The sequence below is a fragment of the Diplotaxodon limnothrissa genome, linkage group LG17 (genome assembly GCF_057381915.1).
Source record: "Diplotaxodon limnothrissa isolate DT_005_m linkage group LG17, D_limnothrissa_male_GT1.1, whole genome shotgun sequence".
Lineage (NCBI taxonomy): Eukaryota > Metazoa > Chordata > Actinopteri > Cichliformes > Cichlidae > Diplotaxodon > Diplotaxodon limnothrissa.
Genome location: NC_140612.1, coordinates 36,213,630 through 36,225,043, shown reverse-complemented (window position 1 = coordinate 36,225,043; position 11,414 = coordinate 36,213,630). Strand labels below are relative to the sequence as shown.

Sequence of the window (11,414 nt, the reverse complement as noted above, 5' to 3'; positions counted from 1 at the left end):
TAATTTATATAATTTTAAGTTAAGCAGGACAGAGTTCTTTTAAAGAAAGATTTACTTATATTCTCAAAAGTTAAGCATGACAGGCTTCTGTTTAAGAAAGAGACCTGTTTTACTGTGTTAATGTTATTTTGAGCTAAAAATAAATGGCTAAATTATCATTTGTTTCCCATATGGTCATATCACAAAGAATATGCATCTGCTTAAATCAAATTCAAGTCAAATGGTTAAAAAAAAATTTCACACACAAAAAAAAAGAGCTACCACACTTTGCCCGGCCCTGGCCACGAGGCGTCCCTTATTTATTTTTCAGGGAGTTGGCAACCCTAATGATCGACTGTTCCCATTAGAATTCCACAGTTATCATCTTGTACCCCCTGAAAGTCCTGTATGCTTTGAGAGACCGCTACAGTAGGGAAACATACAAAAGAGTGTCCAAACCATTGTAATTTTGGCTTATTTCTGTCTTATATAGTATCCTGACTCCTTAGCTAACTTAATAACTTTAGCTAAAGCGAACAGTCTAATTCACAGGTGTTGAACTCCAGACCTTGAGAGCTGGTGTCCTGCAGGTTTTAGATGTGCCCTTGATCCAACACAGCTGATTTAAATGGTTAAATTACCCCCTCAACATATCTTGAAGTTCTCCATAAGCCTGGTAAAGAAACTAATCATTTGATTCAGGTGTGTTGACCCAGGGTGATATATGAAACCTGCAGGACACCGGCCCTTGAGGCCTGGAGTTCAACACCCCTGGTGTAATTCATTAGTGCAGTATTACTGGATCACCTCTGAAGTGGTATGATATGACTATCACTGAAACGGCAAACTTTGTGCTGGATTATTGTGCAGTTTTCTCGAAGGACCCGGATGTATGACCCCAAAAACTGAATTTAAGAACTAAAACTGAATGGTGAGAAGTGAAACTGAAAGCATTCAAGAGCTAAATTTAATTCAAATTCAGTTTTAAAAGCTGTTATTCAGGTTGAGCAATTCAGATTTGGTCTGAGCAATGAAAGTGTTGGCAGGATGAGAACACCATCTGTCCAGAGTTTAAGCTTTCTATACTTAACAGTCTTGTTTTGATTTAGCCACACCTTATCTTTATTTTGTAGTTTGCAAACATTTACTATCCCAAGTTTGTTTGTTTTGTCACTCAAAACTTATCTGTAAGACTTTTACAAAACTAAAGACATCTGTGAGAGCAGACCTTCATTATTCTTCCCACAGCACGGCTCAGCAGTGAAACCCTTTACCCGAGGAAGTGTATTATATTGTGTGCTGTAAAATTAAGTTGTTTTTTTTTTTTTAATTAGCTAATAGCAATTAAATATTATTTTAGCAAAGTGAAGATGCCAAATTTAATCACTCTCGAACAATGTGTTGCTGTTTGTGGTGTTTAGAAGTCATCATGAAATGGATACTCTGGATGGTCAGACCACCTGTTGAGCCAGAAAAGAGAAATATTAATTGGAGCCGTTTGTTCAAGGAGCAAAACTTCACACAAGCTGCACTATACTCACATGAGAAGCTCCACAAAGCGGATGTTTTTGTTCAACCCTTCAACTGCCTTCATATCAGCGTCAGAGAGAGAGAAATCAAATATCTGGAAAGTTGGCAAATAAGTCTGATTATATTCCATGTGTCTGGTTTTCAGAAGGCACTTTTTGCTACCTACATACCTAAAATTATAAACAAACCTCAAAGTTTTCCTTTATGCGAGCAGGGCTGAAGCTCTTTGGGATGACCACCACGCCTCTCTGTACATTGAACCGCAGACACACCTGAGCCGTGGTCTTGTTGTACTTTTTGGCAATCGATACCAGCAGGTCATCTTCCAGCATTGGGGGGCATTTTAGGTTTACCCTTTATTGAAACAGTGATATTTTAATTTCAATCAAGAGGCTGAGAACTTGACTAGCTACTCATAAAATGAGTGTGACCCATACCAAGATGGATCTCTGGATGTTCCCAGCGGGCTGTAACCAACAATGACGATACCATTCTGCCGGCAGTATTCAAGCAATTTTGGCTGGGTGAAATAGGGGTGGCATTCAACCTGTAATAGAGCACATATGTATACATACACACGTGTTTCTGATGAAGACAGCTTGGCTTATTCCTTGCGAGTGTTATGAACCAACACTTCCAAGTGCATCTTGATTGTTCATGTTACTTAAATAATAACTTCCTATCTCTGTTATGCTTTCATTGATTCAAAGTTCAGTCCTTTCATACTGATAATATTTCAGGCAGTAAACTTACTTTTTAAATAAATTTGAAGTTTTCCCCACATTTCTGGGCGGTATACATTGCCTGCATTTTGTTCCTATACCTCTGCAACATATCCATGTCCTATCCACACAATGTTCACATATCTATCAAAACACAGCTGTGTGTGTGATTTAGTTAAAACATATTGGGCATATGTCTAAAATCTGAGTCTTTCTGTTGTATTGTTCATTAGCTGTATGCGCAAATATTCAAAGACTGAAACTAAAGCCTTCAGCTGGTTGTGCCTCAGATTCTTTCTTCTGACTTTAATAAATTGCCGCTGCACAATAAAGTAACAAAAGCATTGACTCTTGAAACACTACTTTTTAAAATGAAGAATGGTTTGCACATTTATCTGCTGATCTTACGGTAAATATAGTACTGTACATTTCCCAAGTCTCGAGTATTTATATTTCTAATAGGACAGTTTCTTGTAAGTGGTGCTGAGCAATAGTTCTCCAGGCTTTCTGAAGACAAAGTTTTACTTTGGGCACTAGCTATTTTTTCACTCTTTTATCATGATTATTAAAACACCTAACACTGATCTATGAAATCAGTGTTATCAGTGTCACAAAAAGGCAGCTAATTCAAAGAATGACTCATTGAGTCTACACATTACAGAAAAGTTAGGAAAGAACCAGTTTCTTTAGGGACTTATTAGCATCCTGTAGTAAAAGAAAATTTCTTCCCATGTCTTTTATCTAAATCTCTGCCATGAATAACACGATTTGATGAGCAAAGAGCTTTTAGCTGGAAACTTGGCATATTTCAGTATGGTGTGAGGAAACTGGACAAGAAAAAAAAACATTAGCGCAGATGAACAGCATCTAAAAGCTATGTCCTTAAGAAAACAGAAAAACTGTATCAAAGATCTGATATGGGACCTGAGTGGTGTATCTCATCCTTCAACTAACCCATCAACAGTTTGTTGAGACTCACCATAAATGGTCTTTGTGGAAGGGTGGCTGTCAAGAAGCCACTCTTAAGGAAAAGAAGCAAGAAGAAAAGGCTGAATAGTGCCAAATTACACAAGAACTGTGTCAATACTGCGCCGTGCTACCTCACTGAACTCCTTAGTTCATATACCCCTGGGAAAGCCCTAAGATAATCAAGACAATTACTCCTAGTGCAGCCTAGATCCTGGCTAAAGACCAGAGGTGACCGTGCTTTTGCCCTGGCAGCCCCTAGCCCCTGGAACAATCTTCCTGCTGCTATTCGCGCCTCTGATTCCATCTATTCATTTAAATCTCAGTTAAAAACTTACCGAGCGTTTTCAGTTAGTTAGTTCAAAGAGCAAAGCTTTTTGACCTTAGTATTCTGAAAACAAGTACTTAGTAACTTATTTCCAGACAACTGCTTGCTCAATAATGTACCACTAACCTGGTTTGACACAGGTTTGTGTTTCAGCCCCGGCTTGTTAAGGATTAGCTCTAGTTGTCGCTTGTTGAAGTTTGAAACCCCAAGAGATTTTACAAGGCCAGCGTCTTTACAAGCTTCTAAAGCCTGTGAGAGACATAGGAAAGCACAATAATAAAACAATATAGTCAACGTTGAACTTTGAAACAATTTAAAAGCTCACAGAAACAGTAAAACTGAGACACTGTTGAAGCTGTCATTGATTTTTACCACATATCTTTTTGTATTTAACTATAAGTTAAAGGACGCGTGTACCCAATACTGTTGTTCTGTAGCAGTTATGTTGTCTTCACATATGTTAGGAAATCACTGAAACTAAATTTTCTTGAATAAGCAGGCCACCAAGTCTCACCTCCCATGTGGCACAGAGGTCCGTTTCATGATAAAGCCACTTCCCACTCTCATCGTTGGGGTAAAATTCATCTCCTGGCTTCAGAAAATTATAGTGTTTCAGTATAGTATAGTATTTCATTTGGTGCAGTAAAACCTCATGAAATTCAAATGTAAAAATTAAAAACTTGTTATTAAGTTTTCACATGTGTGCATACCTTGAAAGCCATGGGCAGTCCTATAATATAGAGGTCAACATAATCCAGCTGTAATGTCGTCAGGGTTTTCTCTAAAGTAGGTCGTACTAGCTCGGGTGGATGAAATGTGTTCCACAACTTCAAAAGAAAAGAAGAAAAGTTAACAAATGTAGAAAAAAGCTACAGAACTCAGCATTTGGTTTTTTTTAAGATTCAAAGGTATGTCATGAAAATGAATATGTTATCGATTCGTATGTTATCCATACCTTTTAAGTTTCACACAGGCCAAAAGCATTTTAGACTTGTTTTTGGTTAACTTTTGCCTTGAGGGACTTTGTAATGTTTGTCTCGAAAGGTGTTGTACAAACCAAAATGTACTTACTTTATCTTCCTTATTTTTTTGTGGTTCAGGGAAATAATATTGGTATAATATTCAGATTGGCTTTTTTTCTTATTTGCATTATTAGTTATTTACTTTAAAATAACTAAAGGAGTTGTACTTTTTTGTCACTTTGGCCACCATTTTTGACAGGAAAAAACACATTTTTAAACTTTAAATTTTTTGTTGACATCAACAATTACACCCAGAGAAATCCTGCTAAACGCATTTTTCATGCATTCTCGATATAGATGTTAAAGCTCATCTAGAAACATGCATGCTAGGAATGGTGCAACCAAAACCTGTGCATGCCGTCATAGTGCTGGATTTGTTTCAATGAATTAGATGAAAAACAACCTGCTTCACCCTGAATAACCTACATGAGGATTTTGTGGATTTGTTATTAATGGAACTTGTTGTTCAATTTCTAAAAGTCTTGATGATCTTCATGCATCACTGAACTCTTGAGGTGGGAAGTAACAAAGCACAAATATTTGTTAAAATTTTATAAAATTTTCTATACTGCACTTCAGTAGTAAAACAGGCTCGTTACTTTTGCCTTAACGGATTTGCTTTAACGGATTTTTGTCACTATGAGCCAACATTGTGTTTTTGCATATTATGATACATGCAAATCAAACTGAGGCTATTTAAAGACTACATGAAAATACTCTGGAGATTAGTTTGGTGTACTGTGATGGGTTTAAAGTAAAGAAGAGTGTGTGACCGGTGCACAGTGACTGTGGTTTCATGAGTTTGCATGAGTTCTACATCAAGTGTAGCAGAGATTCATATGAATTTTAGCTGATGATTCTTAGATCTATTGACTGATATATATATTTTTTATTTTACTTCTTTTTCTTCAGATTCAAGCTGAGTATACTTAGATTGGAAAAAACTTAGGCTGAAGTTTGTATTCCCATCTGCTAATATTATTTTATCATTGTGTTAACATAGCCGAAGGTTAAGTTAGCTTTGCACAGAAATAGAAATGTCCTCCAAACAGCTACTAAACAGCCTGTACTTTTTTACTTTTACTTGAGTAAAGAAGTTGAATCAGTACTTCATCCTTTACTGGAGTAGTTTTGAACAGTAATAGATGTACTTCTACTTAAGTACAGAATGTGTGTACAGAAAAACAGAAAGAAAAAAAAAGTTCAACGGTCAAGGTGCACAGGAGAGGCTCACACGAACAAGTATGCTTTGCAAACCTTTCCACAATAGAAGATGTCCTCTCTTTTCACAGTTCCATCTGCTATTTTGTCCCTTATTGCTTGCCCCACTTCATGTTCATTGTAATAGATCAATGCTCCATCAATATGTCTGTAGCCCGTCTCGATCGCAATTTTGACAGATTCATATGCAGTTCCTTTAGGAGTCTGTCAAAAAAAAAGAAGAAGAAGAAGTAGTAGTACTGGAAGGAATATATAGTATAAAATAAAATAACAACAACCATAATAATAATATAATAAGCACTCAAAAGTCACAGCGAAAAACAAACAAACAAAAAATCCTACCACTATTTTTTATTTATTCATTTAGTTTTTGCTTCGTGACACATGCACAACGATATACAATATACAATTAAATCATGAATCTTACCTCGTGGGGATCTGCATAAGTTCCCAGTCCTATCAAGGGTATGCTGTTTCCATCAGATAGGGGAATGGAGTGACTTTCTGCTGTCAATTCCATGTTTAACAAAAATGTTTGTTACAAAGATCTTGATGTCTGACACTGTGCACTCACTCGAACTTTTGAATACTGTCTAGGAGGCTGGCTCCTCTGCTCTTTACTCGGCCAGAAACTCCTCCCAAATGCAAAGTGCCTCAACTGTTGCTCATGAAAACATGAACAACCGGACAAACCACCAAGACAAACATTTACAAATGGAAGTGAACACGCTATCTGATCATCATGAATGAGACTAAAATGCTATACTATATGCTATATTATATGTTGGATTAAGCTTTCAGATACTGGTAAAAGCTGGCAGTGACAATGGGATTACGCTGAATTTATCTACCCCCAGGGCCCTATTTCAGGAAGCCGGTTTAGAAAACTCAGAGTGAAAAACGATACTCAGGGTTGAGTAACCCCGAACTGTCCAACTCGGAATATTCGGTTTCAGAAAGGCTGATAACAATTAGTTCAATCAACGCGGAGTTGCTTTAACCCCAAGTTAAGCGCGCGCACGAGGATACATAAAGCCCTGATTAGTGGAGCACAGATTAAGCGAGTCACCATGGAGACGGAGGGAAAGAAGGCGCGGTCAATGTATTTTACAGCGCTTGAGGCCGAAATTCTGATGGCAGCATATGCCGATAACATGCAAATTTTGCAGAAAAAAAGTAACACAGCCTCAGCTGCCAAAGAAAGGGAGCATGCATGGCAAAACATAGCCAACAGAGTCAATGAGTGTTAATTTAAACATTGATCTAGGGATTTCCACCCATTTCCACCCATTTAACACGTTATTTTATTATATTTTATTTTTTATTTTACACATTTTATTTTGTGATGTGATGTGAGCGCAGGTGCAACCCAACAGGCCCCAAACGTTCCTGGCAGCAAGTAAAAATGAAATATAAAAATATAGTCCAAACAGGTAAGGTGTAATTGTATTATGAGCCATAGTGCTTGGTCTGTTTGTCCGATGTAAATCAATTGCAGTTAGAGGCTACATTAATTTCCCCTCTGTAAGCACTTATTGAAATTATCTGAACACATTACAAGTACATATTTGCTTACTCTGTGTGCTCAAATGTGACCCGTTATTAGAGATGGCACGATACCACTTTTTTATGTCCGATACCGATACCGATATCATAAATTTGGATATCTGCCGATACCGATATGAATCCGATATAGTGTTTTTTAATCAACAAAACTGTTTTTTAAATATCTTGCTGCATTTTGTATAAGTTCATACTTAAGTTTAAAACAACAACTACACTAAAGCTATTCTGTTATACCTGTATGCAAAAAAAAATATTTCATAGTTCAGCAATACTGATCAATCTAATAAACTTAAACCTACACCATCCTCCCTATTCTGGTATTTTAAAGAGTACTTAGCATAAATATTAAGCAACCTAACTAATAGGGTTCCAACTCCCAGCAACAACAAAAATAAAAAAATAAAAAATAGGGAACCACCCCTCACGCTCCACCTCATGATGCTTAATCGACGTAATCAACCTTAATTTGATGCAGTGTGAAAAAAAATGCACAGAAATCAATTATTTTTCAAGAAATATTAAATAGATTCAACATCTTTCTTCAACAAAATTGCAGACTGCACAGATGGTACCTTCCCAAAGGGAAAAAGTACTATAGCTTACTAGGGTATATATATTAGACTTAATAGTTACTATATACAGTAATGGACTTCTATTCATTTTGCATCAAATTAAAACTTTGGGTGTCAGATAATTATTTATTAAAAGCTAGACATTTTAAATGAGAATAAGAAAGAAAAGTATGTCTTTGTGCCCCCTTTTCCCTGTTAATGCCCTATCGGCCCCCCTGGCTAAACTTTGCTAGATCCGCCCCTGCACAGTTACCAGCGTCAGCTACGTAGAAAAAGATCCTGGAGTAGAAAGTAATATTAAATACATTCTAACAATAGCTGATCAAGCTTAAACGTGCTGCTGTTGTTCAGCCGCTGGTTTACTCTTTCTGGTGCAAAGTGGGCCAAAAACAAACTAGAGAGACGGACTGGCGACAGAAAAGCCGATCAGCTGATCGTTAAGCAGTTTCATGATTGAAGTAGCAGCAGGAGAGGCAGTCGCTCCATATATCGTTTGGTAAGCTTAACGCAGGAATGCTTTACAAACATTCAGAGATGGACTTACACACTTGCTTTACTTCTCTCGGGATAACTTTGTCGGAGATGAAATGCTGGGTTGCTAGCGAAGCTCCAAATGCTATCCAGACCACCGACAGGTCCCCATGCCACAGCCGCTCTATCACGTGATGCATACTGCTCTGACGTGCTAACGTTCTGAGGTGAGTTAAGGCGTGTTGCAAGTTTTGTGAGGTGCTTTCGTGATATTTAATGGATCGGATTACATTTTTTATTTTTCTCCGATATCCGATCCAGTAATTTAGGTCAGTATCAGACCGATACCGATACGTAATATCGGATCGGTCCATCTCTACCCGTTATAGCCAACAGAAAAAAGCGGAGGCCCGAAAAACAGGTGGGGGTCCTCCACCACCACCACTCACAGAGGCTGAGCAGTTGGCTTCCACATTTGTGATAATGTTGGCAGCATCACATATGATCTTCACAGTGCAGAGAACACAAATTAGCATCCATTACTATAATGAAATAATTTGTTAGTTTGAAATGCTACAGGGAACTATGTACCTGTACATTAATGCTGTGGAAAGACTTCCTGTTCACATAGTCTCCTTCATTTACTGAAGGAGCAATGATTGGAATGTGAGTGCCATCTATACAGATGCCTGGGAACCGTGAGAATAAATGTAAAATTTAAGTAGTAGTTCAAGTATCACCACATCATGAATTAAGTTTTGTTCATCCTGATACCTGCAATTTTGTGGAATCCCTCTTTGATAAATCGTGTGGGTCTATGACCGGGGAACACCACAAACGAGTACAGGAGACGTTTCAGTGCAACTGTAACATTCCTGACTGCCCGACAGACGGTAGCCTTGGAAACGTGTTCAGCGTCACCAATATTATACAGAAAGCTCCCGTTTGCAAAAACGAAGTGCAATACAAATAATATGTACAGAACTGAGAGAATGTCCGCGATGTGTCACATGAGTAATATTAAGCCTGAGGATGTTATTCAAATGAATTATAGATTGTGCTGAAAAACGGTAACATTCACACAGGAAATCATCAGGAAATGATAAAATGTCCAAACGCGCTCTAATCACTCTCTCCCGGCGGAGAGCTCTGCGGAGAATTTGGGCTTCAACATCTACTGGCTCTTCAAGGAAGGGGCACGCCATGTCTGACACTTCCTACAGTCAGGTTTCCGACACAGAGGCGGAGAAAGTCAGGGTTAGTTGAAGTAAACCTGCTAGGGGGCAGGTTAGCTTCACGGAGTGTGTCGTCATAGTAACTCACTCAGAATTAATCTAAACTCGCTTTGTGAAACCGAAAACTCAGAGTTTTCGTTAACTCAGGGTTTACTTACTCAGAGTTTGCACTAAACCGGCTTCCTGAAATAGGGCCCAGTTCTTCAGGTGACACGGTGTTGAAAGCCAAAAGGTGAGAGGGAAATTAAAGGGTATTATCAATGGGACTATTCCACTCCACCCTCATAGTGGTACATCCCATCTGCCTAGTATTGAAAAGTCTTTCAAGATTCAAGATCTTTATTGTCAATACATGAGTATACACAGTTTACAGTGTACCGAAATGCTGTTTCACCCCAAGCCCCCTATGGTGCATTTATATAAGTATATAAAAGATATATCTCCAAGAGATATAAAACTAGGATTTACAACAAATAATATGCTAAATTTAGGGATAAAAGGGTACTAATTACTAACTATACAATACTATAATGACAACTGTACAAAAAAGTCTTTGATTTATGATTGACCTGGAAATTATATTAATTTATACTAATACTTATACTAATGTTTTTTTTCCAATAAAAACAATAATAACATTAATAGAATACCTTTTTTTTCCTAAGCTTTATTTTCATTTTTAAATTAGAAACGAACAAAAAAAACAAACAAACACACAAAGCAAGAAAGAAAAAAACAAAACAAACAAAAAAACAAAAACAAAAAACAAACAGAAAACTCACAACTATGGGACAGAGCAAGTATCATCAAATAACCACAGCATGGCAGGCCATTGTGACCACAAAAGCACTCCCAGGTGCACACTCTTGTATCTATGCCTTTCAAGGATAACCTCAAACATCTGTAATAGATTACCTTTGAATGTAACTTGCCATGTTAGCCCTCTACTGCATGACTTTTTAATTTTTGGGGAAAAAAATATTTCTCCCTATTTTGGGGGAGCTTTAGGGTCCCTAATAGCAGAGGTGGGACCAAGTCATTGTTTTGCAAGTCTCAAGTAAGTCTCAAGTCTTTATCCTCAAGTCTCAAGTCAAGTCTCAAGTAATGTCAGGCAAGTCAGAGTCGAGTCTCAAGTCACTGGTGTAAAAGTCCGAGTCAAGTCACAAGTCTGAAACTTTGAATTTCAAGTCCTTTCGAGTCTTTAAAAAAAAAAAAGAAAAAATAATGTTGCAGTTATGCTAAATGTAAATATTAGACCATGTAATTTTAAAATCTGTGTTTTTCTCAACACATGACAAAATAGTGAACTTAGAAAATATACACAAATTGTGAAATTGCACCTCTTTAAAATGCAGCTCAATTAAACCTAGCTCCAAGAATAATTTTCACCGACAGTTCTGAGATAAGCTGCATGTTATTCTTGGATGCGGTTGTAGGACCAGCTTTAAAATCGCATGACAAAAATATCATACACATTAAAAAAAACTGTATCACCAACGTAGCCTGGACAACATTTGCTAGTTAGATGAAGTCAGCTATCTCATCTTAGCATATTTATATGCATATTTATAATCATACGGTTCTTGGAGTGAGTGCACACACTCATGAAGTTTAGTAACTTCAGGTCACTGCAACAAGCCCAGGTACAGTTTACCGACGGATGGGTGCAGGACCTTGAAATGCACCGTGTAGAAAGTAAAGACCATCGTACGTATCATAAGTTTACCAGTCTCACAAATCGTCTTCATAAATACCCATTCGTTAACCGTTTATTAATAGGACCTTTGAGCTCAACGGTAATT

General features: G+C 37.5%; 1 protein-coding gene across 1 annotated transcript; it reads right to left on the bottom strand.

The window, feature by feature from the left end:
* Positions 1-1,379: 1,379 nt before the first annotated feature.
* On the bottom strand, positions 1,380-6,288 carry LOC146615365 (aldo-keto reductase family 1 member D1-like). Its single transcript, XM_085376746.1, has 9 exons — positions 6,196-6,288; positions 5,805-5,972; positions 4,236-4,352; positions 4,040-4,117; positions 3,652-3,774; positions 1,947-2,056; positions 1,698-1,863; positions 1,521-1,603; positions 1,380-1,439 (listed from the first exon to the last, which is right to left on the bottom strand). The coding sequence occupies exons 1-9, from the start codon at positions 6,286-6,288 to the stop codon at positions 1,397-1,399; spliced, it is 981 nt and encodes a 326-aa protein (XP_085232872.1). The 3' UTR covers positions 1,380-1,396.
* Positions 6,289-11,414: the final 5,126 nt, after the last annotated feature.

What these genes read in the sequence shown, in the direction of transcription:
- LOC146615365 (XM_085376746.1), bottom strand. Translation starts at nt 6,288, where the DNA reads ATGGAATTGACAGCAGAAAGTCACTCCATTCCCCTATCTGATGGAAAC. An exon ending in CTTATGCAGATCCCCACGAG is followed by an intron (nt 5,973 to 6,195) that starts GTAAGATTCATG and finishes TTTTTTTGACAG; the next exon opens with ACTCCTAAAGGAACTGCATA. An exon ending in GACTGCCCATGGCTTTCAAG is followed by an intron (nt 4,118 to 4,235) that starts GTATGCACACAT and finishes AATTTTCTGAAG; the next exon opens with CCAGGAGATGAATTTTACCC.